General features: G+C 43.7%; 1 protein-coding gene across 3 annotated transcripts in view; it reads left to right on the forward strand.

Annotated features, from left to right (window-relative positions):
- The first annotated feature begins 5,618 nt into the window (after positions 1-5,618).
- The window catches only part of ARID5B (AT-rich interaction domain 5B), a 172,316-nt gene continuing 153,939 nt past the window's right edge, over positions 5,619-23,995 (forward strand). For 2 of the 3 annotated variants that reach the window (XM_040975819.1, XM_040975821.1), the window contains exons 1-2: positions 5,620-5,728; positions 6,155-6,409. In XM_040975819.1, the coding sequence (XP_040831753.1) occupies positions 5,708-5,728; positions 6,155-6,409 (276 nt within the window). In that variant the 5' untranslated portion in view covers positions 5,620-5,707. Of the gene's footprint in view, positions 5,729-6,154; positions 6,410-23,995 lie in introns of all 3 variants that reach the window. The other variant, XM_040975820.1, reaches the window with a different exon arrangement.

A 23,995-nucleotide genomic window follows, 5' to 3' on the forward strand; every position in this document is an offset into this window, starting at 1 on the left:
TGCCTTGCATGCACCGGGATCTCAAATTGGTGCTGGTTTGTGCCCCAGCTGTTCCACTTCCCATCCAGCTTTCTGTTTGTGGACTGGGAAAGCTGTATAGGATGGCCCAACCTGGAAGAAGCTCCTGGCTCCTGGCTTCGGATTGGCTCAGCTCCAGCCAGTGCGGCCACTTGGGGAGTGAAGCTGCAGACAAAAGATCTTTCTGTCTCTCCTCTTTCTGTAAATCTACTTTTCCAATAAAAATAAATAAATCTAGGGCCCCATCCTGGTGACCTAGCAGCTAAAGTCCTCACCTTGAATGTGTGCCAATTCTAATCCTGGCAGCCCCACTTCCCTTCCAGATCCCTGCGTGCAGACTGGGAAAGCAGTCAATGACAGCTCAAAGCCTTGGAACCCTGCACCTGCATGGGAAACTTGGGAAGAGGCTCCTGGCTCCTGGCTTCAGATCAGTACAGCTCCGGCCATTGTTGAATTGAATCATCAGAAGAAAGATCTTCCTTTTTGTGTTTGCTCCTCTCTGTATATCTGACTTTGCAATATAAACAAATAAATAAATAAATAAATCTTTAAAAAAATATTAAGGCGTGTTTGGGTTTATTGGTGACTGAGGTAAGGAGGAGGCCTTGACTTAAATTTACAAATTAGAAAAATGAGACGGACTTAACATTGCTTTTGTAACTGTAAATAGCCTGGGCATATTTAATCCAACTTCCTCCACCAGAATACTTGATTAATTTTAGACTTGGGAAGACAATCAAGATAAGATAGGAGGTTTCCTTCTGTCCTGAAGGAAGAGAACGTTGGGGCTTAAAGTGCCTTACAAGGGGTATCATATGACCCTTTTCTGGCTCCAAGCCCATGGGAAATCTATACCCAACACCGCGCTTCTAAAGCTACCAGCCTTTACTGCCCAGCCCAGAGCCGGAGCCCCACCCCCACCTCAGCCCCGAGACAGACAGCCAGATCCCCAAATTTAAGATGTAGCTCAACCTTTGGCCACTAGAGGTCTCCTAGAAAGCAATGACCCGTGTAACCCGGTTTATCCTCTTTCAAACCAATAGACTTGTTGCACTAAGACTTGGCGAGCCTGCTCTGCTGGAGGCTATCTTATTAATAACGCCACCCACCCCCACCGCTCATGATGGCGCCTGGCGTGGAGCACGATGGGGCTAGACTTTGGCTGACCCTCAGACAGCGCTCGCTGTTTAATCCACGAATCGATCTGTCGTCTCTAGGGCGACCCCTTTGATCCCCACAACTTGATCAAGCAACAGGGGAGAGCGCCCCTAACTCGAGGCTCCTAGGTGGACAGCTCGGAGCCCCACTGAGTTCCAACCTGTGGAGGACTAGCCAAGGGACCAGTGATCAGAATCACCTAGCATCAGGTGCAGCAAGAGGACAGGACCCCCCGCCACCACCACCAAGCCCCCCAGCCCCCGCGTGGCCCCTCTAGTTCTCTGCTGCCTCTCTCCCTCCTCTCTTTTGCCTCCCGTTCTCCGAGAGTGGCCCGAGTTTTAACTGGTGAAGGAGATTGGAGGTCCGTTCACCAGCCGTGTTCTGATCCATGTCGTATTTTCTGGAAAAATTAGCTGCTTCTAACTGGAAGATGAGAAAAAAAAAAAAAAAAAAGAAGGGGGGAGGGGTCGCGGAGAGGCAGTAGGAAAGCAAAAACCGCCAGGTTGAATTCCCAGTCTTTATCAAGCCATTCGCTCACCGATGAAAGAAAGCTGCAGTGGCAGATTCGAGCCACATGCGGTAGTGTGTAGCAATTAGTAGATAAAATGCTGACTAAAGTGCTAAAACATGAAGTATTATTGTAGCCAAGGTCAAAAAATGCTTCAGTTGTTTTTTGCAATTTGGGGGAGGGGAGAACCAGAGAGATCTGCGTCTCCTAAATGGACGCCTTCTTTCTTCAAACTGTACTTTTTTTTTTTTCATGATCCTGTTTATTACAGCCCAAGCTACCTAATCATGTCACTGTTGGTTTTTGCAACTAACTTAATCCTCTTGATCCTTCACGAAATGATTCACAGACACTGAATAATGTGTCTATTGCCTCCCCAATCCCTCGAGGAGTGATCGTAATTTTTAATTATTTTACCTTTTAAATATGCCAGGTAACTTAAAAATAGGGAGTTGGATTTTTGGCTAATGAAACAGCAGGAATATAGATTACGTGACTATATGTGTATGTGTGTGTGTTTTCTGGCACAAGAAAGAGCCTGGCAATAGTGGATCGTAACAACATATACTGCCTCCCTCCCCTTTTCTGCACAGCAAGCCCCAACTACACGCTTTTTTTTTTTAAAATGGATAGATAAATAAAGCAGTTGCTTGCATGATTATAACTGTCCTGAATGGATTGTCTTCTTACAACATTCAATCTGTTTATGAGTATTTACTTTACATTAGCCCAGGGACCCCGCACTGCAGGAGTTTGCCTCAATTCCCCCTGGGTGTCGGTGGCTCAAGTCTTACATCTGCTCTGTGATTGATGGAACCTGGAATCCATGTTATTACTCTCTCACAAGCAGAAATCAAACAGGCTATTAACTACATTACTTCAAAGAACTGTTTCAATACAATCTCCTTATCTTAATTGAAACTTTCTTTGTATGGATATTTGCAATACAAGTAATTTACAGGTGCCTATCAAGCATCACATTAAAGAAGAGGTAAAATAGAGGATGGGGTGGGGGAGAGGTGGGATAAACACCACTATGATCTGTAATTTTAAAAGCTGTTCATAGTATTGGACCTGAGATTTGATTTATTAGATGTATTATGTTCATATAGAAGTCGGGGGTCGAGATGCTGTAAAAAGACAGGAAGATACCCCCCACGAATCAGTTTTGAAATTCAGCATTCATTCTGATAACAAGACTGCATATATATTTTTTAATTCACATTTAAATCCCTGAAATCATGCATATATCAAAAATCCTTTCCAAGAGGTTGGGTGGTGTGCAGGCTGCTCCAGTGCCTACCTAGCAGACACAAACTGAGTTTCTAATTAGATGAAGCCTGTTACAGACACTTAGAGACTTAAGCACCAAACACAGCAGAAGTTGCTTAGATGTTGTAAAGAGCTGTGTCTTTTTAAAGAGAGAGATTTAATATACAATTGAGGGACACCCTCAGGCATTCTGTTGAGGTTTCCTGCATAAAAGCTGCTGCATTGGTCATACAGGAAACTGACTCAGAATGGATCTCAAATAAGATCTTGTCAAAATACTGCAACTCAAGTTTTTTTTTTTTTTAATATGTAATTCCTTGAACTGGATATATGCGTTTACCCTAAAGCAGATAGACTAACAGAAGCCTTAGGAATATATTGTCTGTGTATTTTTAAGAAGGGGGGGGGATGTAGAATACCCTTCAGTCAAGTCCATTCATATGTTAAAAATGAGCAGAATGGGTTGTTCTAATCAAATGTCTGCAGTATGCACCATAAAAGTTAAAGAGAGAGAGGGAGAGGCGCCAGAGAGCTGTAATTTCTCTTCGTAACCCATGTTTATAAAATAGGAAGATCAGATGAAATTTCAAGGAAGATAATTAAAGAGTGATGTGCAAGTCATAATTTGGCTAATGCAAAAGATGGAAGACTGAATTGTTTCACTCTGGTGCAGAGTTGCGATATTACTTTAAATTATTAAAATACTTTTTGACAGCTTTCAGAATCTCGGCTCTTTGGCATGGGCGTTTATTACTTATTGTAATTGGAAGATCTGCCATTTTCCTTCGTTTATCTCTGTGTGTATGGAAACGAGATACATCTTGCCTTTTATTACTTCCCCATGTTCTGAATCAAAAATGTGGTTTAGATAATGTTAAGTGCCCTAATTCCTACCGCAGCGGAGGGAGACGTTATGAAACGGCTTTAAACACACACACAGAGGGTCTTTCCACCTTAAGTCACCGAATATGAGGCATTTGTGCTCTGCCGGGTGTGTTAACTTCAGCCATGTGAATATAATTTTCATTAAAGTAATCCTGTTTCGACTAGATGCTGTGACTAGAGGTGAAACGTTGCGAAAGCGTTAAAAATAGCTTACTAGTAATTTCAACATCCTGTAATTTTATCACAGATCAAGTTTCAACTGTCATACTCTACAGACCCTATTCCTATATAGTACATGTTTACTTTTTTAGCTTGCCAGACCCACTTTGGAAAGATCGTTGCCAATATAATAATAATAATAATAATAATAATAATATCCGGGGGGGGCGGAGGAAGAGTGCTAGAAGGAGTGGGAGGAGATCGGCGAGGGAGGTGGGGGAACGTGGGGGAAGCCAGTACACCATTTTACATCAACACTGCGAAAATGCAATCTAGCCTGGCCGAGGACCGGCAGCTGGGTCGGAGCTAGTGAGGGCTTTGCAGTCTCTGCCTGTTCCTTGTTCTGTCGCTCTTAAGTTTCTCTGTGTTTGCATAATAGCCGTGCATGCAAACCCCGCAATGCTCCAGGGCCCCAGAACAATAAATACACACATTTAAAGCCTTTATTGTCTTACGGTTCATGCCCCCGGTTTTCAACAGCTTAATTTCTGGTTGTATTTAACTAGTTTGCAAATGGATTTTTTTTTTTTCAGTTTCAAACTATTATCGAGGAAGCTCCCCTCCCTTTTTTTGGCGGAGGAGGGGTTGGGGGTGGGGTAGGAGTCGGTATATTATTCCTGTAGCGCTGGGTTATATAAACACATTATCATTTGAGAGCGCCCTTGGCGTCCATCAGCATTGTAAACACGTACTAGTGTATATACTTCAAAATTAAAGAATGCACACGCAGAACTGGAAGCCTGAATTCATATTCCAAGCAGACTCGCTGCTCGCATTTATTGATTTATCATGCATCGTTTATTGTTCTGGTCCCTAAATGCAGTCGGTGTCCGTTCAATATTGTTTGCAAAATCCTGAGATGTTGTATTCACTGCTCACTTGTCTTTCTGTTCTTTTTTTTTTTTTTTTGCTGAGTATTTTTTTTTTGCGAAGCGAACAAATGCATTAATATTTATATGTTTATATAATCGATAACCCACTTTTCCCTTCCATGTAAATAGGCATCAAAAGATAATTTAACAGATTAGTTCTCGAAAACATGGCAGTGAGGAAGCGTAATTTAACTATCAAACAAATCTACATGTCTAATAACAGCAAATCTGCTAAGGAGCATTAGAAAGAGGAGCAGCGCCCCGAATCTCTGCAGGAAATGTTCTTTATATTAGACATATACAAGCAGGTCCTGTCAGGTGCACTGCGGAGCTCGCCAGCCCTCGTCTCCCCCCAAAATTCCACAAGACGACCCACCCAGACAGGCGCTGTTGGATAGAGTGCATTCTCATATTCCCACCATTTGCGGGTGGAATTGATTTTTATAAACCTTCCCGTAGGTTTTTTTTGCCTAGATCCATCCGCTTCCCGCCGAGATCGGACTGAGCCTTTCTGCCGATTACGAATTTGATCACCCAACATTTGGCAAGAAAGCCACATAATTCTGACAGGAGCTGAAAATTGAGTCGTCGGAGAAATATTAGGGCACATTTCCAATCATTTTGGTGCCGAAGAGGAGGCAAGAGTTCAGTTTTATATTGAGACATTACGCCGACTGAAGGCAGAGAATGTTTTTCCCTGCCAGGACCTGATGCAATCCATTCAAGCCAACAAGTTTGGAGAGAATGTTGAGTTCAATCAATTCAGAACGTCGAGATGGAGCCCAACTCACTCCAGGTATTTCGCTCTCCTCCGCTCCTCCGATCCCGGCACCCCCGGCACCCCCCAGCCCCCCAGCTCACCCACACCCCTGCTCCCACTCACAGCCCCCACAAACTTTTCACCAAACTTTTACCCTCTACATCCACCCAAATCATTTTTATTGTTTTTTTTAATCCCTGCACTGATCATACATACATAATGTAATCTCACCGCCTTAGATGGGGTGGTGGGGAGGGGAGGCGGTGGGGCCCCCCCCGGAATTTTTTTTTTTTTTTAGACAGAAAATTTGTGGGCTCTATGATTTTTTCACCCAGGGTTGTATCTGTGGGTTCGTTTTATTAAGTGTGTGGATGTCTGAGTGTAATATGTCTGGGAATAGATGTTTGTGCTCTGATGGCTACATTATTTATTTGGTGCTTTTTCTCCCCCCCCCCCCTGCAGTGGGTCGGCTCACCGTGTGGCTTGCACGGACCTTACATTTTCTACAAGGCTTTTCAATTCCACCTTGAAGGCAAACCAAGAATTTTGTCCCTTGGCGACTTTTTCTTTGTAAGATGTACGCCAAAGGATCCGATTTGCATAGCGGAGCTCCAGCTGTTGTGGGAAGAGAGGACCAGCCGGCAACTTTTATCCAGCTCTAAACTTTATTTCCTCCCAGAAGACACTCCCCAGGGCAGAAATAGCGACCATGGCGAGGTGGTAAACCTATCTCTCCCTCTCTTCTTTCTTTATTATCCCCCCCCCGCCTTAGTAATGCTTATTACAGGGCAAGCTTGAAAATACTGTATTCACTTCTGCAGGCGAGCAGGATCGACTCCTTTTTTAAAGGGGTAGCGCCACTAGCTGGGGCTTGGAGTATTTTGCCATTGTCAGAGTTTGGCTGTCAGCTTTACAAAGAGGATCCAACTGCTGATTTTAGTCAAGATCAAATAACTTGTTCGAGAAGGGTTTTGTTCAGGGGTGTGTGTGTGTGTGTGAGAGAGAGAGAGAGAGAGAGATCGTTCGCTTTCCTGCTATTGCCGTTTGAACATCACACGCTTTTTTTTTTGTAATTTTTTTTTCGCCTTTTGAAAATTTTTAACCTTCGTGTCGGGCTCGATCGGGGCTGGGTGGATTTCTTTCGGTGGGTTTCGATATTGTTCACGTCTTTTTTTTTTTTAAAGTAAGTATTTGATATGTTTAAGAGGGCGGAAATTACGAAATGGAGGCAGAATGAGATCAAAAGCTATTGAGTTGGCCAAGACGTGTTGAATAAAGTGATAAATGACAGGTACTGGAATAATACATTCAAATAACTTGCAGATCTGCCCGGGCGGATTTCAAAGCGGTCGTGTAACCGGCACAAACACGTTAAGCATTAACAACTATCTCTCGCCCACTCCCCCCCCCCTCCTCCTCCTCCCCCGACAAGCCATTTGATGTTGGAGTTTTCAATTACTCCACGCACCGGGGACGCGTGGGGGGGCGCGGCGGCCGGGGGGCCAGGCGAGGGGGCGCGGGCGGCCGGCCCGGGTGGGTGTGCGCGCCCCTCACGGCCCTCGCCCTCACGGCCCTCGCCCTCACGGCCCTCGCCCTCACGGCCCTCGCCCTCACGGCCCTCGCCCTCACGGCCCTCGCCGTGCCCCCCACAGACGGCGCTCCGGGGGAGGGCGGGGAGGCGCCCGGCACGTTCCCGGGCCGCCGCGGGGGACGCTGCTCGCGCTCCCGCCTCAGGACGGCCGAGGGGCGCCCGCTGTCACCCGGCGCCGGCCGGGGCGTGTGGCGCTGTGCTGTGAGGGGGCAGCGCGGCGGGGCGGCCTCCCGGTGGGGTGTCGGGGGGCGGCGGCCGGCAGCGTGGCGGGCCCTGGGCTGGGTGTGAGTGTGTGTGAATGTGAGTGTGTGTGTGGGGGGGGAACTATTTCGGGGAGTCGTACCCTCGGCGCGGCGGGGAGGCCGGGCGCCCCGCTTTGTGTGGCCACCGCCGCCGAGGGCAGGGTGGTCACTCGGGGGGCTCCGCAGGGCAGCCAGCCGCGCGGGGGTGGGGGGGCTTTCGAGGTAAGGTGTCCCCGAGCCCCGGGTGGCGAGGAAGGGTGCCCGATTGCAGCCCTGTCGGGGCTCCGAGCCGCCCGTCCTCGCACATTTCCTGGGGGGTCTCGTGGACTTGACGGTCCTTGGGGGGCGTCGCCGGCCCACTCCCCGCCGCCCGGCCCCGCGATCCGATTACCCTTCGGTGGTCTAGGGTGGTTAATTACCGGAGTTGGGCAAAACGCTCGCCCTCGAATCTGCCTTTTCCGAGATAAGCCCCGCCCACCTCCCCGCACCCCCCCACCCCTCCGCCCCGCTCCCCGCCGCCCTCCCCCGCCAGCTTTGGGTTTTAAACGTTCGTATTTCCTGACGTCCGCCTGCAATTTTACAAAGGTGTTGTTTAGCAATACTGTGAAAAATCCGGCAACCTACCAACAGGTTGAGCTCTTTCCCCCCCTCCCAAGGTCTCGCTGGGCCCCTCCCCCGACCCAACTTCCCTGCGCAGCTGTCTTCCTCCCCCTCCCCCTGATTTCTTATTATTTGCTTTTCAAATTTATTACTTCAGCATGGCCTGTGATCTGGAAAAGGGAAGGATTAAATATCCAGAAAAGAGCTGGTGCCTAATAGACTTCTGACTAAACCCAGGAGGAAATTATTTTGTGTTTTATGAGATATTTTGTGGTCACTCTTTTTTTTTTTTTTTTTTTTGGTGAGGAGGGGAGAGGGAGTGGACCTGGAATATTTTTAAAGACCCCCAAGTTGACCCCACGTGGTCTAATTTTAATTTCTGTTAGTGTAATTTAATAATGGATTCTGATTTAAGATTCAAAGCCATGTTCTCCAAAGGTTGCCTCTTTCAGAATTGTTGACGGTGAATAGATGGCATTTTTCAAATTGCGATTTCTTTTTAATCATTCATCATGGGGAATTGAAAGCGAAGCATTGTAGCGATCTGTGTGTTTTGTCGCTGCTGTGTGAGCCATACCTGAGAAAATTAATCTTGCCAGTTAAAAGTAAACTCTAGGGGGCTTGCGGAGGGAGACGGCTCTATTTATAATCCTCAGCTGCATATACATCGACTGATATTATGCATGATTTGTTTTTTAATGCTAACACGGCTGGTAATTAGCTGTATGATTATACTTGTATATTTCATTAGGACTTTGGCTGATGTCATTGTGAATTATTCAGCCATATTAAAACAATTTTCAATTGAGATAATGACACGCCTCAAAATTATGCAAATGCTGACTGCATTGTGCAAAATAATTGTGACAAATGTAAAGCAGGTAGAAAGTTTCCCAACGCAGATCGGTTTTCCACCCTGGTGATGTCATTTCCCCTCTGGCCCAAGTTAGTCATTCATTAACAGTAAAGCAACAGCCCTTTCCTTGGAGGGGAGCCTACAGAACCCGGCATTTACCGCTGGCACCTGGAGGGGGCAACCGGGCCCTGGCATTAAGAAATTTGCTTTGTTTTCACTTACTCCATTAACTTGTTTATATACGTGGAAATGATTTTTCTTATTGATTTCAAATAGTCTTGAATGATGCATTTGCCATTTCCAATGTGTAGCTGAAAAGGGAAAGGCTTCTTGGTGAATATGTACTGACTTGGAGACAATGTTCAGCACATTGAATCAGCCAGTACAGTTTATTTTAAGTAACCAAATGGAGGTTAATAATTTCTTGATTGAGCTGACATCAGCATCCATTCCGAAAGGACAGCCAGGACTCAGTATGCTTTTTTTGGTTTAAGAGAATCATTCTGCCGTTTTTTTTTTCTTTTTTTGTAATTTCTTGAAATATAAAGACGTCAGATCTAAAAGCAGGAAAATGATCATTGTGCAAGATCAGAAATAGCGTCCCTGTGTGGCTTGCTGGGCTCTGCAGAGCCCTTTTCTTGGCAATATTTTCTCGCTGAGCCTTGTAGCCGCATGTGGGGCTAGGGAGGACGGAGCGTTGTATTCCTATTTTACAGGTGGGAATGTGCACGTGGAAAGATGATACAGCTTGGTCAAAGGTCACCAGCCTAAACTCAGTCACTCTTTAAATGTTATGCCTGTTCTCTCTCTCTCTCTCTAAGTGAAACCCTCTTGAAACTAGAATTTCAGTGCATCATATTCTAGAAGCATGAACTCATGTGGGCAGTCCCTTGTATATTTTAGAACTGTGACTATTCAGTCAGCTTTGCCCGAGCTCCTCAGGTATTTAAATAGTAGAAGTGTACACTTCAGCTGATTTCAGCCAGTTCTGAATAGCACAACTGTATTTTAATGGTTATTAGAAATTGTTACCAATTGATCCCTAGTTTTACTAGTGATGATGATGGTTTCCATGCGTCTGGAATACTTCGCTGCTTTCACATACTAACAGGGCGGGGCAAGAACATTTCCATCCCCAATTCTTTGACCTTGAACCCTCAGAACTACTTTTTTCCTCCCCAAAGATTTTTTTTTTTATTGGAAAGGCAGATATACAGAGGGGAGAAGAGATAGAGAGGAAGATCTTCTGTCTAATGGTTCACTCCCCAAGTGGCCGCAACGGCTGGAGCTGAGCCAATCCGAAGCCAGGAGCCAGGAGCCTCTTCCAGGTCTCCCATGTGGGTGCAGAGTCCCAATGCTCTGGGCTGTCCTTGACTGCTTTCCCAGGCCACAAGAAGGGACCAGGATGAGAAGCGGGGCAGCCGGGGCTAGAACCGGTGCCCATATGGGATCCTGGTGTGTGCAAGATGAGGACTTTAACCACTATGCTATCGCGCTAGGCCAAGAATTACTTTTAGTCTCAGTTTTTTCAGCTGTGAAATGGAAACAACATTGAGGATGCCTGTGTGGGTCTTGTGGACATCAAGGCACGCAATACCGGTGAGGCACTCCAGATGAGATGCTTAAATCAATAAAATGCAGTTAGGACTGTGGTGGTCGTTGTTCCAAATAATATTAACTTAGCAGACAATAATGAAGCAGAGCTCTGTGTGGAAATTCATGCTTCTGCTTTTAAATGACCGTGACAGTGAATGGCAGGACCGTGCACAGGGAGCTGAGTGTCTTTAGTAATTATCCACAATTGTCGCATCCAGAGAGGAGCTCTTCAGAGGAGGACAGTGGTAAAGTAGGTAGGTAATTGGTTCTGTTACTTGGTAACTTCTGATGATACTCATTTTCGAATTGCCAAGTGCTCAATCTATTGGCAGTATACCCATTTGCAAGGGTAGATGTGCGAGCTTGGGTTTCAGCCTGACTAGCCATGGTTTGGGTTTTACGACAAGTTCCTCCGATCACCTGTGACTGTGAGTGAGGATGGCCAATCCAATGATGTCACAGAACCAAAATCGAGCATTGCTGGCTGTTACAAAGTCCATTGTACATTCAGGATTTGTAAACAAAAATGATTGGTTCTTACTGTCCTCACCATTCTAGTTAAAAAAATGGATACAAATGCATATCCAGGGCCCCTTAAAATTAACTGCATTAATTCAAGTCTAGGTGTCTGACTTTGAGTATGTTATTTGTAGAAATCTTCCTTATTTCAGAGACAGAAACAAGGGAATGAGGGAGAAATTGAGAGAAAGAGACAGAGATCCCACTGCATTCTCTAGTTCACTTCTCAAATTCCCTCCACGGCGGGGGTTGGGCTGCAGCTGAAATTGGGAGCTGAGAATTCCATGCAAGTCCTCCATGTGGATGCCAGGGAACTGGTGGTTTGAGCCTCCCCAGTGCTTCCAAGGGCCTGCATTTGCAGGAGGCTGACATCAAGAGCCTGATCAAGGAATTGAACCCAGATACTCTGATGTGGCACAGAGGCATCCTAGTTGGTAGGCTCAACACCACCACCAGAATTCTAGTTTTGACAGCTTCTCATGGCTGTGTGTTCTGGGCAAGTTCTGAACTTCTGTGCCTCAATTTTCTCATCTGTAAAATGGAAATACAATACGGCAGGATTGTTTTAAGGATTAAATGAGTTAATACCTGTGATGTGCCTAAAACTGAGGTTGGCATTTGGTAAATAATTTTATTGTGGGTTGTTCTTATTATCATGCATATTTGTATTCTTGTTCTCATTGAACTTTGAGCCCACCACCATGCATCTTAGTGGGAAAAGATTTTCTTTGAAGGAGACTGGCACCAAGATCAGTTTGCTAGAACATGTGACCAGCCAGGTCCTTTCAAACCAGGCCGTCTTTCATCTGTGTCTGCTGGGTTTAGCTGTGTCACCAAAGTAAAAGGCTCCGAAAGGATTTGCAGTTTGCTGTTGAAGTGTACTACCAACTGGATCAGCAGGATTTTTTCAAAGATCGTCTGATTTGATCATATCTGGGGTTAGCCAGACTGGAGTTGAAAATGTGTACTGGATTGGCCCTGCTCTTTATTTTCTGGGTTTGGAGGGTGGAGATAGTTGCTGAGTTTTGCTGTGTATTCATGACTTAAATTTTTAGAGATTTCTTAGACATCTTTTTTTTTAAATTTTATTATTTCTTTTTAAAACAACTATGACCAACTTTTAAAAAAGATTTTTATGTTACTTATTTGAAAGGCAGACTTAGAGAAAGGGGAAATAGAAAGATCTTCTATCTGTGGGTTCAGTCCCCCAGATGCCATTGCTGGTGGCATGTGCTCAAGGATCTGAGCCATCCTCTGCTGCTTTCTCAGGCACATTCCTAGGGAGCTGGCTTAGGAGCGGAGTAGTTGGGACTTGAATTAGTGCTCAGATGGGATGCTGGCACTGAAGGCAGCTGCTTAACACACTACACCAAAACACCAAATCCCTCTTGGGCTTCTTACATGGCTTTGGTTATGCATTGCATTTTCTGCGTCTCAGTTTCTTCAGCTACTCAATGGATTTAATTATTTTTTTGAGAGAGAATTAGAGCTACCCATGAAAAGGACCTGACAATCGGCATTACTTGCCCACTGCATCACTGCCGTGTCTCCCAATCAATGTCTTAACCGCCAGGCCACATGCCTCCTCCTAAGTTACGTTTTGTGTAGTTAAGATCCAAACTCCAGCCAGTGCTGGCATTTCCTATCTTGAGTTCATCAAAAACTACTTGCTGAATGGTAACCACGTGTTTAATGCTCTGTCAGGAGAATGGACATAAAACACCATGATTTGGCTCTTTTTCTCAAGAACCTTTTCAATCTTGATAAGGAGGTGAGAACAACCCGTTTGAAAAAAAAAAAATGTAAAAACAGCATAGGACACTGTATCACCGAGGCAAATTTTCCTGCAATACATGTAATATGTGTCAGGAGCACGCTGACACATATTACATGAACACATATGTGTTCATAGGAAGGCGCATGGTTGGTGTGGTTTTTTGGGAAAACAATTCAAATCCGTTCCTCAGATGTTAACTGAAGACCTACTGTGTGTTGGGCTATAGGGCCATCACCCACTCCCCAGCTGTGTTCTTCAGTCACCATTGAGATTACTCTTTCTTTGTAGCCTTTCATGGTCTCTCTGGGGATTGGAGAGTGTGGTGTTCATCTTAGACAGCTCATTCACTGCACAGGTATTTCTACAGTACCTGCTATTATAGGCCCTGGGAATAGAATGTGACCAAAACAAACAAGAATCCCCGCTCTCAGGAGGTGTGCACTCCAGGGCTTGGTTCCCCCTGTGGTGTGCTTGGCTTCCCTGCCCTCCTAGCAGTTGTTCTCAGGTGCAGGTTGCTGCAAATACCTCCCCACTTCTCAGTCTTCAGCACTTGTTGAGTGACAGAAGTGTCGCAAAATTAAAATGCCTACTTGCCCAAAGCCTGTCTTCCTTTGGATGGGCCCTATTTCTTTCTGACAAAGGGTTGATTAGCCACTCACATGTGGGGCCTCCTCCCCAGTTTTGTCCTTCGAAAATCCATAGTCATTTTGCACCACAAGGTTATGAAAATGGGGGCAGTGATTAGTTTGGGAATACCCATCAAATAAATGAGCAAAGATTTAGCAACAAGTGTATAGTCTGGACTCAGCATCTCTTAATTTGACTATTTTTCTGATTTCCAGTGATCAGCCCATTAAAAATCCAGGACTTGGAGATGTTAACCCATGGAAAGAGTGGATCAGAGTTCTCCCTCACCCACTCTCCATGGACAGTTCATGTGAGCCAGCATGCTTTTTAGACAGATGGTCTTAACTAGGCCACGTATTTGATAGTGACTCAAAAACTGTAAGCAATTAAAACCTCTCTTGACATTCAGATTGTCAGGCACAGACTAACAAAATGTTATGTTTATGAAGTACAAGAGCCCATGCATGTAAATATTTCTTTATTAATTATTAATAAAGCATACCATCGTTCATAGTGGCATCTAGTGATAGATGACTGAGGCTCATCCATCAAAGTCTAGTTTTAACCAATATCCAGAATATAATTGCTCGAATCAAATGCATTCACTTGTCATTTATAGAGCCAAGGTACTTGGACATTTGCCATCTTGTACTCAGAATAATATTGTAGTTAGTGATGATCCATTGGTTTGGCTTTTAAAGAAATTTAAAACAAATGGATCGATGGTTGGCTTAGGGATTTGCGTACCTCTCAGAGATGTGGTACCAAAGCCCTGCATTTCTCAAGGAATCTGCTCCCATGCCCTGACACGGGAATGGATGCTTCTGGCCAGACAGTGTAGCTGGGGATTGGAACTTGGGCCTTCCCCACCAGTGTGTGTCACTCACAGGCTGGACTGTGAGCATCGGTACTGACAACACCTTTGAACCATGCTGACGATGGTGATTGTGGAAAAGGGATTTTAGAATCATGCTAATGCCATCAATCTCGTCATATACTTGTGTGAATTCATTCTGCTTTCAAAATCAGATGCGCCGCTAACAGCATTAAGCATGGATATTTGACATTTCTCATGCAGACAAGCATGGGTGGGTTAATTATGTGATTTTTCTGTAAGATCTTGGGTTGTGTATAGATTCATTGTGGAAGGTGTCCTTGTACCTGTGACTGTCAAGTTCAAAAGCTCGTCTTCATCCTGATACCCCACTAAGAAGGGTATGCCGCAGAGGCTCCATAGACATCTCGTGGCCCCATAAGCACCCCCTTCCATCTGTTGGACTCTCAGCACACCCTGGCTGAGAACGTCCTCTCCTCCCTCCTTGCCCACCCCCACCCCCAGCCCATCCTCAGAGTTGAGTTCTAAGCCCTATCAGTGGCGCTAAACATTAAACTCTTGTCTTTGAGAATAATAGGCTTTGCTTTCTACACCCTCAAGCATGTTGAGCTACTGTGCAAGCTGGAAAATAAAAATGTTCTAATTGTGTCTTTTAAATAAGCATAGGAGTGAATTAATTAGACCATATTTTGTCTTTAGTTGCTTAGTTACACAATAGTATTCCTGAGCACGAGTAAGATAAATTGGCTCTTTTTGTGCTGCTTGTCCCTTAATCATAATTACTGTATTGCTTAGGAGAGTAAAGCATACATAGATTTTGAATTTTTTATTAATAGTCAAAAATATGCAGATGATATATAAAGTATATGCTATTCAACCTGTTTTATATGCTTTTATGTGGGAAGAACTTTTATTGTGGTGGCAACATTTACATTAGTTGCACAAAGATGTAGTTCTGGGAAATACATAATTGAAATGTTTTTGATTTGCTTTTTCTGGCCTTTTCAATCTTATTCTGAATAATAGTGCCTCCAGTCCTGGAGCAGTCGCTTTCATTTGATTTAACATCTTTCTTTGCACTGTGTGTACAGCTGTACAGCACCCAGTTTCAGCCCCATAGAGCCCAGCTGAGGTTGTATGAATCATGGGACTCACACATTGTACCTTACTCCTTTGGCTCACACTGTCAGGGGCTGGGGGCGGGGGTCACAAACACACTTGTGTGCTGGGGTCCTGCAGTCATTACTCCAATGCCCTTCACTCTTGGCACATTTTCATAATCCTTGGAGGATTTTCCAGGGTTAGATCATAGGAGCTTGTTGGAGCTTGGGCTGGTGAACTCTCTGTGCTTGTCTTGTGGGGTCTGTACCTTGAATTTCCTGCCCCCTACCCTCAGTCCTCACTAAGTGGGGCAGCAAGGCTTGGACAGCTTGATACAGTTATTGAACAATTTGAACAATGCCAGAGTCTGGCTTAGGACCCGGGCTACATGCTTGGTAAATGTATGTGAAAACTGACCCCATTGTTCTGTCCTATTTAAAAAGCAAGTAAATTATTTACAGATATTTTCTAATTAAAGCACATGTTGTTTCACCAGCACAAAGAACACAGCATAACTGGAAACAAAGAACTCCAGAATTTTGCGTATCCTTTTAAGGGAGCGCTGTATTTTAAAAATGTGTACATAAAGGGTGGGGTCAGTTGGGAGAGCAAAAGCTACAACCTTTCAGTTTTAAGATGGAGATCTAATATTCAGTCTAGTGACTATAGCTAATATAATATTTGACAAGAAAATAGATCTTACCCCCAACAGGGTAACTTTGTGAGGAGATTGTGCTCATGATTTTATAGCCTACCTCAAATAATCATACTCTGTTCCTCAAATATAACTGATTTTTACTGTCTATTATACCTCAATAAAATGGAAATAAAACGGTATGCACTTACTGTGGATACTTCAAAATACTAATGGAAATGGAATTGAATTTACCAGTTAAATTTTGGTGCAAAAATTTCTGACATTCATGTGTGTGAGGAGTCTTGAAATCCTTCCTGGGAAATTCTTCAAAAAATTGTTGTCAAAAACTGGAGCCTTTGGCTTTGCTGTTCACAGACTAGTTCAGTTTTAGACAAAAGTAGCTAGAGGTCACCACTATTGACAAAGATGATCAAGAATTGTTATGGTTATTTCAGAAAAATATGTCATGTCTGAGCAACTGTAAACATTTCTGGATGAAATTACAGGATGGGAGAGAATGAGTGCAGCCATCTTTAATAGATGCAAGACCCAGAGGCCTAGAAAATTGCTGGATACCTGCTCAGATCCAGCAAGTGATAAAAGTAGAATAGCACCCAGCCCCTTCAGGCCCAGTGGCCTGGTCTGCTGCCTTGGGGAGGGGGCCACTTCGCTGCAGCTATGCTTTGGGGAAAGTATCAAGTGTTTCCTAGAGATGTGCTGCTTGCACAGTCATGCCAGTGCCTGTTGTACACCAGAGGATGGTGCTGAAAACGGGCATCACTTTCATAAAATTACTACTGAAGAGTGCAGGTTCCAAAGGAACAACCAGATACTTAGCAGAGGTTACCCAGAAACGCATCACTGATATTCAGGTTCTCAGGCTGTATGTCTCCTTCATGTCCATAACCTCTCCTGAAACCCAGACAGGGATATGTATGCTGGTACCATAAAAATCTTGCCAAAAGGTGGTTATCTTGGTAATTAATGCAATTGTCTTTTCTGCCAACACCCATTATACATGGATGGTTTCATTCATTAAGAAATGTTTATTTTGAGTAACATATGGGTCAGTGTTTTCTTCACCAGAACTGAAATAATGAGCACAATGACTAATACACAAAGATTTCTATTCTCATAAAACTTATTTTTTCTCTGCAATGAAAAAAGCAATGAAATCAACATCACAACAACATTTTCCATTTTCAAAATATTATCTGACTGGCTTTGTGTACATATTAATATGTAAATTAAATATTAATTAATTTAATCATCATAGGTATTCTTCAGATTGGTGGTATTTGGAAATTTCTATACCTTGTAGATGGTAAAATTGAGGTTAAGAGAGGTTCAATAATTTTACCAAAGTCACACATAGGTGAGACACAGAGCTGGGATTCAAACCTGAGTTCTTCCTGATTCTTCTAGAACTCATGGTTGACCTTTCCTCTCTATAACTTTAGAATATGCAGAGAATTCCCATTATTGGAACTTTTATTTTATACTGACCAACTCTGTATTTGAGCTTTTATGAAAGATAGTTCTCTAGGAACTTACATATGCACACTTGTGTCGTAAAATTTAAAAGTGTTCTTTAAACCTATCCCAGGGTCTGTCACATTTCAACTTTAATACTGCCCAGGGACCTTTGTGTACAGTCCTGTGGGGATCTAGGAGAGGAGAGCGGTGGAATGCAGGAGGATCTTGCTCTCCTGGTTAATCAGTTATCACAATGATCACAAACATCACAAGTAAAGGGGGTGATTTTGCGGTGTGTTCCAAGTAATGCAGGGAAAATAATGGGATCCATGACAGGGTTCCTAGTTTCATTGAGAAAGTCTTGGGAGGCATTTGGGAAGAAGCAATCTAAATGGATTATGGGGTGAAGATTGAAAAGGGGCTTTGAGGCAAGGCATAGAGATGGGATCAGCCTCTCCCCACACTCAAGACAGTCTTGGACTGAGCCTTGGCCAATATAGTAACTAATTTTGAGTTGCCTGCTGATGCCCGCTGGAGACACTTGTTCTCTAGTCTTCTAAAATGAACCCTAGATAGCATGTTTAGAGCTGATTCACATTACTTGGCTATATACATGATGGGACAGGGCAAACTAATGCCCTAAATACCAAATCTGGCTAGCTATCTGTATTGGTAAATAAATTTTTATCGGCACACAGCCATGCCAGTTGTTTACAGATGGCCTTCTTCATACTATTTTAATATAGACTAGATGACATACAGAGCCTAGGATATTTATTACCTGACCTTTTATACAAAATATCTGTCAATTTCTGGCCTAAAGTAATGCACATATTTTTTAAAATATTTATTTATTTATTTGAGAGAGGCAAAAAATTCCCATCTGCTTGTTCAGTCTCCAAATGCCCACAGTGGCCCATCTAAATTGGGACTAGAAATTCAAGCCACATCTCTTATGGCAGGAATCCAATTACCTGAGCCATCACCATTGCTTTCTAAGAGCCAGGTTAGCAGGAAGTTGGAGAACAGGGTTGGAGCCTGAAAATAAATCCAGACACTTGGACATAGGACAAAGTTGTCATAACCAAAGTCATTGCCGGTAGGCTAAACTCTCCGCCTAAAATAATACTATTGAAGTTAATAGTACAGTCAGCTTTGTAGGGCAGCTGATTAAGTTGCTCCTTGCCTCACAGACATCCCATATTGGAGCACCAGTTTCAACTTTGTCTGTTTTACTCTAATCCAGCTCCTTTCTAATATGCCTAGAAAGACAGAGGAAGATAGACCAAGTACATGGGCTTTTCCATCCTCACGGGAGACACAGACGGGATCCTGGCTTTGGCTAATCCCAACCCTGGCCGTTGCAGCCCATTTGGGGAGTGAATGAATGGCAGATACATATCTCTTTTTCTCCGTGTTTCTCTCTTGAATGAATAAAAATTTTTAAAAAGTTAGTAGTAAAGCTAGATTCTTAGAACTTCATATGTTGCCTTGTACTTTTTCTTCATGACGATAAGACTGTGGGATGATTTAGAGTCACCTCCATTTTGCTGACAGACATTGTGAATGACTTGTCCAGCTTTCTAAATTCATTCATCAGGTAAATAACAGAGACCTAATGGGAACTCAGGCTGTCTTGATTGCAAAATGCAGGTGATGGAAACATTATACAGTCCTGTTTACATGTAGGGCAAGCAGGGCTGGTATCAGGACATCTGTGATCCAATTAGGTGAGATTTTACTCTGTAAAGTAAAACTGTATAACACCTGTATCCGTAAGTCAAGGTCCTGTTCAGAAATGACCTTCCCTGTGAAAACCTTTGACCTGAAGCTTAAGTTGCCGCTTGATATGCAGAGTCTGGGTCTGCTGCTTGGCTCAGGCTGCTGAGTCTAGCTTCCTGTTGATGAAGATCCTATGGAGCAGGTGATGGGTTCCTTGTCACGTGGTAGACCTGGTTTGAGTTCTCAGCTCCCAGCTGCAGTCTGGCACAGCCTCGGCGGTTGTGGTCTTTGGGGGACTAAATCAGAGGATGATGTTCTCTTTCTCTCTGACAAATTGTCTTTTCCTTTTATTTTTTTAACGTTTAAAAAATTTGCTTCTTGATTTTTTAAGTCACTTTCTGTATGCCACTTTGCATTAACTAGAAAGGAGGAGTCACGGAGCAGTGGTACATGTGCAAACACCCTTTTGGACAAGCACACATAGTGAGTGGATAAAGGAAGGCCAGCTATGGGAGAAAGCATAGTGCTTGGGGGACCTGGGAAGCATGCCTCTGAAATGCTGCTCTTCAGGTTCCGTGTGTCATCGTTGAGCAAGAGTGTCCTCCAGTATTGCCAGACACTTCCGTTTTTCAAGAGAAGCCAGAAATCCAGATTTCAGTGTCATTTTTAAGCTGGCCATCCAATGCAGTTTTAAAAAATACTGTGGGTCAAACAAAATGTCTTGGTCCAGACGTAACTGCCACCTTGGAATCTCTAAGGGGCAGCTATGGGCTATTATAATTTTTAAAGCATTCTCATATTTGGACCCTTTCCTGCAGTTAAGGTGAAAAGAACCTGTTGGTAAGGAGACAGTGATGAGAGGGATGGGGACAGGCAGATGGGCAAAATCCTCGCTGTTGTCTGCCGCCAGGGTTCCAGCGTCTGGGGGTGCAGGAAGAATGAATCTGCTTTGAGAAAGGGAGCAGGGCCGGAAGTGAAGACAGCAAGGTGTGTGCGTGGCAGGAGAAGGTGGCTCCTAGCCATCCTGCAAGATGTCCTGGAAGGTGTAAAAAGAAGGAGCCCTTTAATGTAACAAGGATTTTATACACTGAGATTTCTGGTTGTGGGGGATGACAGAGGGAGAAATCCTAATTGGAGAGAGAGGCAGAGAGGAAGGGATGGTCTGGATTCGGTAAGACAGCAGCTGTCTAGTGGCAAGTAAAGGCAAATTTGAGAGGCTGCCGTGTCATACCTACCTCTGAAGTCAGTACTGATTAGTAATCTCATCGGTGTGTTTTGTCAGTAGCTGTGTGTCATGTGTACCAGTTGGCTTAATCTCTCTGGTGTCTTATTTTCTTTCATTTTGTCTTCACTTTTATTTATTTTCATTTTATTTGAAAGGCAGGGAGACAGGAATTTTGTATCTACTAGCTCATTTTTCAAATGCCCATAATAGCCAGGAATGGGCCAGCCTGAAGCAAGGAGCCCAAAATTCCATCATGGTCCCCCACATAGGAGGCAACAACCAAGGTCCTTATAGTATCATCTGCTACCTGCTGGAGTGTTCATTGGCAAGAAGCTGACTCAGAAGCAGAGGAGTCAGGACTCAAACCTGGTACTCTGATGAGAGATGAATGAGGGCATCCTAAATGGTGACTTAACCACTGCATCAAAGGCTCTTTTGTCTTACTTTCATATCTGTACAATGGGTTAATCTTGCCGGGCTGAGAATATCAAATAACATTTATTTGGGCATGCAGCACTGAAGTATGGCCTGGCTTCTTCCAGGTCAATAGCAGATGGCAGCTGTTGACTTGCTCTTTCTGGTCAGAGACCAGAACCTGACTTTTGAAAACTTCATAGTGCTAGACTGGTAATAGACCCTTAATAAGTAATTTATTGTTGAGTCATTGCACTATTATCTGAAAAACAGTCACAAGAAAAACAATCACTTTATGTGATTAATGTTCTGGTTCTCCATAGATCCTCAGTGACTTGTGTTTTGGTTTAGAAGTTTTGACCCGTGTTGGAGGTTTCCAGGCACAGTGTAGGGGCTGTGACCAAATCTGTTTTGTGCTGTTGCTTTTAGGTCTTAAAGAAGCTTTGGGGGGCTTTTCTCCATCAGCCACAATAAAGTAGAATGGGATGGAGGGGACAATGGAGTCAAGAGACAAGCCTGCATTCCAGATGTTCTTTCTAAGGATGCCAAGCCAAGTTCAAACTGGTGCTTCTCAGGTCTTCTCTGCCTTTTGATGATGCAACTATGAGGAGTCCTGGAGCTCATCTGCTGAGTGTGCAAAACCCTCAATTTACTTTAAATACACCCACTTTTCCTCCATGTTCAAAAGAGGCTTTCCTATTTCTTATTTTTAAAAACATCCCTCATTTGAAGATTGGCTCATCTCCTTTGGCTAATGGTGGAAGGACTGCACACTCCTGCCTAGCTCTTTCAAAGATGCCAGAAGCACCAACCCAAGGATGTGAAGGGAAGAGTCCCAGCCCAAAAGACTAGGGGGATGTTAGATTAAAAAAATCTTCAAAATAGAGACCGCCTGCTGGGCCATTAAATCCTTTTGCTTTGGGTTAATCCCACAGTGTATATCACATGACTAAAATTCAGATGAAAACATTGCTGTTGCACTCAGTCTCCTCACCAAATGATTCCAAAATACATGGGTTATAAATACGGAAAATAATTGCATTCTGTACGTCTTAAGTGAAATAATCTGTTCCATTCTGTTTCTTCTGAATGTTCTCCATAATAGTCTAATTGTGTTCTGTGCTCCTGGGGACTGGATGTGTGTTCAGCAACAATGCATTGGGTTGTAAAGTACGTACCCCCAACTATCGGCAGGCAGAAAGAAGATGCTGGTAAAAAGGCTGAGGATGTTTTTCTGATGTAAATGCTGTGAGTCATGTAAATGGTAGTGTCTTTAAACATTATCAATGGGCTCGTTTGATTTTTTTTCTTTAGAGTGCAGGTTCTATTTTTCACCCTCCATTTTTATGTTACTGGATCTGTAATTCAATAGACAGCCAAGCAGATGTTCACATCACTTTTGACCCCCCAGAATTCCTCAAATCACCCCCTCAAAGTAGCAGAGTAATGATAATACTCGCGGGATGTTAGAATACCGAGATATTTCAATTGCTTAATTTATTCCCTTTGGCCATAATTTTTAAAGGTTCTTCTGCACCACCCCCCCATCTCCCACCCCTTCTCCTTTCTTTAACAAAAAGAAACCTTGCCCCAGTCTTGGCCTGTGGACTAGAGGGTTGTGTGTCTATAGCACCTGCAGACTGGGCTCATAGATGACACTGTTCTTGCGGTTGCCTGTGTCAAAGGCCTTTACAAGATAAATCTTGAAAGAGTGCGTGCAGGAAAGGAGAGCTGAGGCTTAGAACTCATCTGTGGTCACTACATCATAGACTAATATTGCTCTTGAAAAAAATAGCATTCTGTTTTTAAATAGAGGCCTGTGACTTCAACTTTTTATTCAATTATTTCAACCAATATTTATTTGTATGTACCAGAGTACTATAAGGCATGATAAAAAGGAATGAGATTAGCCCTTTCTCTCCACTTGTGTAGTGGAAATAGTACATATATAAGTTAGCTTGACTTGGCAAGAGGACATTTTACTCTACCTCTTCCATCCTGAAAAGTATGTTTACACTGTTAAGAATATTCTTGGAAATCTCTATGGATACCCAAAACGTAAAAGAGCTCTTGGATAAGTAGCTGGATGAGGACATAGGCAGTTACACAAAGCGTGTTTCCATTGGCTTGTCTTCCTCCTAGCAGGAATAATCTAATTTCTGGACATAGTTTAAAAGGGTAGGTAGTGCATTATTTCACAGATATTATTTCATTGTCATACAGTTATATGCAAATCTGCCCCCATGTTAACAAGTGATGTGTTATTTCTTGTTGGGTAACAAGTCATTACAAATTTGGTATCTAAAAGCAATACAGCTTATTCACAGTTTCTGTGGATCAGGAATTGGACTAAAGCTTAGCAGTTGGGTGCCATTGACTCAAAATCTCTCCAAGCGGCAGCCGAGATGTGAACCCAGGCAACAGTCATTTCAGAGCTCTTTTGGGGGAGAATCCAATTCCAGGTTCACTCAGTGGCCTGATGCAAATCTCAGTCCAAGAGGGTGCGGGGCTGAGGGCTTCAACTCCTTGTTGCCGGTTGACCCACTTGGGCTCCTCCACAGGGTCCCTCACAGCATGGCCACCGGTTTCCTTCAGAATGTATACTTGAGACACAGCCACGCCTTGCTAAACATAACTGTCCAGGGAACATCCCAGTGCCTGTGCCTGATTCTCAATGTCAGCAGTGAGAATCTGTGTTCAGCCCACAATCAAGGGGAGGAGATGAACTCCAAAGATGTGGAGATCTTGGAGTCTTCTCAGACCCCAATCTGATTAGTGTACAGCTTCTTTGATGACGCATGAAAGCTATGCTTCTTACTTTAGCTGTCTTCCCCCCACTTTTTTTTCCCTTTTATCATTATTTTGGGGTCTCTTTCCCCAACACCTCTTCCCTCCTCTGGGGCTGTAATTATGGGTGACATTTATGAAAGACATGATTGCCTTAATATTTTAAAGATTTGTTAAATTTCACAGGGTGTCAACAAGCCATATTGGGTGTTTTCTAAACCTAGTTCAATGAATTTTCAGTTTTTCTAGAAATGCTGGCTAGAATATTGTGTCAGTGTGATGATAAATATGCAGCAGG

The sequence above is a fragment of the Ochotona curzoniae genome, unplaced genomic scaffold, assembly GCF_017591425.1.
Source record: "Ochotona curzoniae isolate NIBS_2020 unplaced genomic scaffold, NIBS_Ocur_1.0 contig_2692, whole genome shotgun sequence".
Lineage (NCBI taxonomy): Eukaryota > Metazoa > Chordata > Mammalia > Lagomorpha > Ochotonidae > Ochotona > Ochotona curzoniae.